Here is a 4,518-nt window from a genome sequence, read left to right on the forward strand (position 1 = left end):
CAGCACCGTCCAGCAAAGTTTATGTCACCAGCTCCAGTCGTGCCGAGTGAAAGATCCCAAGGGGAAACCCCACAAACAACATGCCGTTAATACATCACCACAAATACATTAACCAGCTCCAAACTAGCGACCGACGCCTCCGTATGAGAAGGAGAATCGCAACTCAGCGATTGTCAGACTGGACTCAGTAATAGATACAGCGAACGCGGTGGAACGGAATATCTTCCATCTCTCCCCTGTGATCCCTGGCATAGTCCCAAAGATAATAATCGAGTAAAACCGCGTTGATCTTCCCACGCATGTCCTGACCCTTCTTCTCATAGAGCTCCAGCAGGTGCTTACAAATCAACGTGCAACACCAAATAGAGCAGCCACGGATCTCCACCTCCTCCTTGTCTCCAGACTGGAAAATTCTTCCTGCAGGATGCAAGAGACAGAAGCCTCAGGATTACCCGAGTTTGCTTTTTCCCCCCTCCCTCAACATTTATTCTATCCTAGGAACTCGGTTTTCATGACTTACACAACAACTGTGAACAGTGTTGCTATAAATTTTCCAAGGATTGCTTCAATTTTACCATATGCACTTACAAGTTTACCTCCCCGTCAATTGAAACAACATCCTGTATTCTAAGAGAGTGGTTTAAGAAAAGAACAGGTGTTTGGGTTATACTGCACATTATATGACTAGTTCTTTGCACACAAAAACAACAGTCAGCCAGAATTCTGAGACAGTATACTTTCTGCCAGGATAACTCTAAGATTTAAATATTAAAAACAAACAAACAAAAAAACCCAACCACAAAACAACAAACAAACTCCCAAAACTATATATATAAAAATACAAAAGGACCCATTTGTTGGAATGACTTGAAGAGGAATGTCCTTATTAGGACTAATGGAAAAGATAAATTCTCTACACAGTCTATTTAATATACAGATATATATCTATATAGGCGTACATACACACAGCCGTTCTGTTAAGATCCATGGACGACTGCATTCATCTGTTCATCTCGCTGTGTAATTTTAAAATTGCACAATAGCAGTTCCACCTCGAAATACAGCCATTTTACAGTGGAAAAGGAATTGGCTTATGTTTTTATTCACTCGAGTTCATAGCTAATAAGTACTAGAAGATGGAACCATGCTTAAAAATGAGCATCTAGTCTTATGCAAAGGAACTTCCTTTGGAGCAATCTTTTTTTTTTTAGTGGCTGCTAGTAATACTACCTTGCTTGCCACCAGCAGTTCAGTACAGATAAAGAGGAATCCCCACGCTTTTATATCATCTTTGAACTAATGAAGAAATCAATGCTTCTTTTATTTGAACCTCAAAAATCCCACCTACACTCATGCTGAAAAGTGGTTTTGGCAAGAGCAGCCCTTCAGGAACTCGGACATCAATTGGCTTAGTGTCTCCTCAATTCTTCCCTTATCCATGTTTAATCCAAGAAACAGACCATTATAAAAACATAACCTTAAGATCTCATTCAAGATCATTGTTAGAGAGTAAGTTCCTTCCTGGAACCTCATCACTACATAACAAGTCCTTCTTCCCTGGAGAAAACAAACAAACAAACAAACAACAAAAAACCCCATGGACAAAACTTAGATTTTTAAAAGTAGCTGTAGTCTACAATGTCAAGAGGTAAGACCACTTGATATTAGTAAGAGAGGAACAAACCTTCACGTAGTTTCTTCATTAGTTCTTCAGAATACTTCATTGCTTTTAAATGAACGAGAACTTGAGGAATTCTGTAGTCAGCAAATATAGTCAGGCTAGAAATGTCATCAAAAGAGCCATCTCCTTTGCCTTCTAATACACTCCAGGTATCAGCCACAAGTATTTGTGCCCGTTTGTAGAAAGACACCTTTTTATTCTGATGAAAGAAATTTACAAACTATTTATGTGCCTGAAATATCAACAAACACAGCAATACAGGAAATGACGTGTGCAGAGAGAGACAGGTAAGAGAGACATTGTTCTATCAAACACAAACTATCACTTGGTTAAGCAAATTATTAGTCAACTAAACCAGAATAAAAATGCAACACTCACACATTTTCAAATCTAAACAATATCAAACCACAAAGCAGTGTCATATGGAATGCTTGTAAATAAACTGAACTAAAAGAAACACACAGTAGAAATCACTGCAGTGGAATAAAAATTGTTTAGATTCTGCTTGGATCTCAGAACACATTAATGTTGGTTTACTTCCACTTGGCAAACACTAATTCTTTCAAAAATAGAGTTCATCCAAACTTTTATTTCAAGGAGAGAAGCATAAAAGGCATGTAGTGGATTAGACAACTAAAACACTTCGTTAATCAGTTTATCCGTAACGTTACGCAAATAAAATTCCAGTGAAGACTTTAATGAACGGTCTTGTGTTGCGTTTTGTAGCATGTCTTGCTGGTTAAAGAGGAGAGAAGAAAATTAATTCCAGTAGAAGGTGCATTCACAAATACAAGATTTTCTTAGATACTATTTTTGTCAAACATTTTTTTGCTGTTGCTAATCCTGCAAAGATTTCCATGCTTTTGTGACTACTCACAAGGCAAAATCTAAAGGTGTGCTATCATCTGTATGTTGTTGAGGTTTTCACTCTATGGTGAACTCATATGTGAGTGTAAATCCGCATCTTTAAGAAAAAAGGTATTAGCAGGCTATGGTTCTTTCCTCCCTTTCTAGCTAGACGAGGTTTTTGACTTTTGACAATGTGTGCTCAACAACCATATGTAACTGGAATGGTTTATCTGAAATACAAGCAGGTGGGGATTCAACTTACTTCCAGTTTTATTCTGCCACCCTTCATAACACCACAATTTACAACTGGCATTTTTAAGCTAACTTAATTTTCCTGTGTTGCCAAGATGCTACTATTCCTGAGAGCAAAGTCTATTTTTTGTCATTAAATGCTATTCTCCAAAGACACCAAGAACCGGACGTCCAGCTACACTTCACAGAAAAACTTGTCAGGACACAAACATCCTGAAAACTCCTCTTTTCCCTGTGCTTCATGCCATGCTTGACAAGCTTCCTTCTAGAGAACATACATAATTTTGCATGTGAAATAATGAAACACCGCATCACACCATTCTGCAAGAGCAGAGGGAGTGAGAGTTCGAATGGAACTTTCCATCTCATGCTGCAATTTAATTTGGAAGAAAAATACTGTCTTGGACTTGTCACTGAGCAGATGAATTTATAATTTCATTCTTTCAATTATTGTTCCTTTGTACACTGCACAGAGCTTCTGAGGTTTATGCAGAACACCCAATATGAAAAAGACCAGTAAGCATTTCCGGTAGTTCTTCCCACCATTCTTCTCAGCAGAAAGGAAGGAGAGCATTAGGTGGATGATGCTATGTCTCAAAGATAGCACCATTTGTCCAAAAAGGGAACATTTTACCAGATGGCAACACAACTACGCCAACTACCACTTGGGTTTTTTTTTTCTGCAGCACCCTCGCTTTCCAGGAAAAGCTACCACATATAGGGATGCTTGTGTCTGCCCTCTACTACAATGAGCCAGTATCAAGCATAACTAATAGTGATCTACTGATATTAAAAGAAAGAAGGTGTGTTGTGCTGGCAAAGAGCAAAATGTGACAGCACAGCTAGTAAAAAAACCAAAGAATAGGAGGATCACGAGAATTTTACAAGCTTGGTCCCATGTGATGGAAATAAAAGATAAATACACACAGTGTCAATGACTGGGAGCTCAGAAGGGATTCCACTGTGTCTGTGTCAGAACAGGAAAACCCTGATATGTGAGTATAACATAGTTTAAACTTCTGACAGGATTCAAATTCAGTGCAGTATCTAACCCAAAGACAAAAAGGTTTCCAGGGTTTTGGTTTTGGTTTGCAATTCACTTTTCATATGCAAAAGAACATTGGCAGCTTCTATAATGCTGAGCCAAGTGTAACTATGAAAAAAATATTGCCTGTGTTTAGAAAAACATATAGCCAAAGAATTGCGTTAATTTTGACGTTACTCTAGAAAGTCAGAACAAAGGACAGCTGTAGTAGTCTGCAATAGTATGATTCCACTGTAGAATTTACTTCATAATCATAGATATTTATATTAGGGAGAGTTACTGAAAAACACTGCTTTGCTATAGGGTCTCTCACCATCTTTTCAGTTCCCTCCTAACCCTTTATTGCAGGCAAAGTCTTACTTGTGAAAGCTCAACCTGCTGCAATAGAAGTGAGGTTGATGCTGTGATCCACTGCACCTCACATTAGGTGCTGACACTGATTTATTTATTTATTTTTTAAAAACCAAGTAGGGTGGTAGGGTGTAAACCTGGTCTACATTATTTCACCCACCTTCAAAATACACATCTTACTTAGTGAAAGCAGAAAAACAGCTTCCATATCCATGCCACAGGCTTTACTACTATGTCAGTGCTTACAGTCTGGGATCATTTTTAGAACACCTTTTCATTCTGTAGTCTGCTGCTGCTCTTAGGGAGGCATGCTTTACTAAGCACTCAGTGTCATCCCATG

General features: G+C 38.4%; 1 protein-coding gene across 1 annotated transcript; it reads right to left on the reverse strand.

Annotated features, from left to right (window-relative positions):
- Positions 1–184: 184 nt before the first annotated feature.
- QNG1 (Q-nucleotide N-glycosylase 1) lies at positions 185–2,843 on the reverse strand. Its single transcript, XM_010173778.2, has 3 exons — positions 2,793–2,843; positions 1,685–1,880; positions 185–417 (listed from the first exon to the last, which is right to left on the reverse strand). Exons 1-3 carry the CDS (start codon positions 2,841–2,843, stop codon positions 185–187), a joined length of 480 nt encoding a protein of 159 aa, XP_010172080.2.
- Positions 2,844–4,518: the final 1,675 nt, after the last annotated feature.

Source organism: Antrostomus carolinensis, unplaced genomic scaffold (genome assembly GCF_000700745.2).
Source record: "Antrostomus carolinensis isolate BGI_N321 unplaced genomic scaffold, ASM70074v2 scaffold46288, whole genome shotgun sequence".
Classification (NCBI taxonomy): domain Eukaryota; kingdom Metazoa; phylum Chordata; class Aves; order Caprimulgiformes; family Caprimulgidae; genus Antrostomus; species Antrostomus carolinensis.

Coding starts and splice junctions, on each gene's coding strand:
- QNG1 (XM_010173778.2), bottom strand. CDS start 2,843: ATGCCAGTTGTAAATTGTGGTGTTATGAAGGGTGGCAGAATAAAACTG. Junction 1,881..2,792: donor GTGGCAGAATAAAACTGGAA/GTAAGTTGAATC, acceptor TTCTTTCATCAG/AATAAAAAGGTGTCTTTCTA. Junction 418..1,684: donor AATGAAGAAACTACGTGAAG/GTTTGTTCCTCT, acceptor TGCATCCTGCAG/GAAGAATTTTCCAGTCTGGA.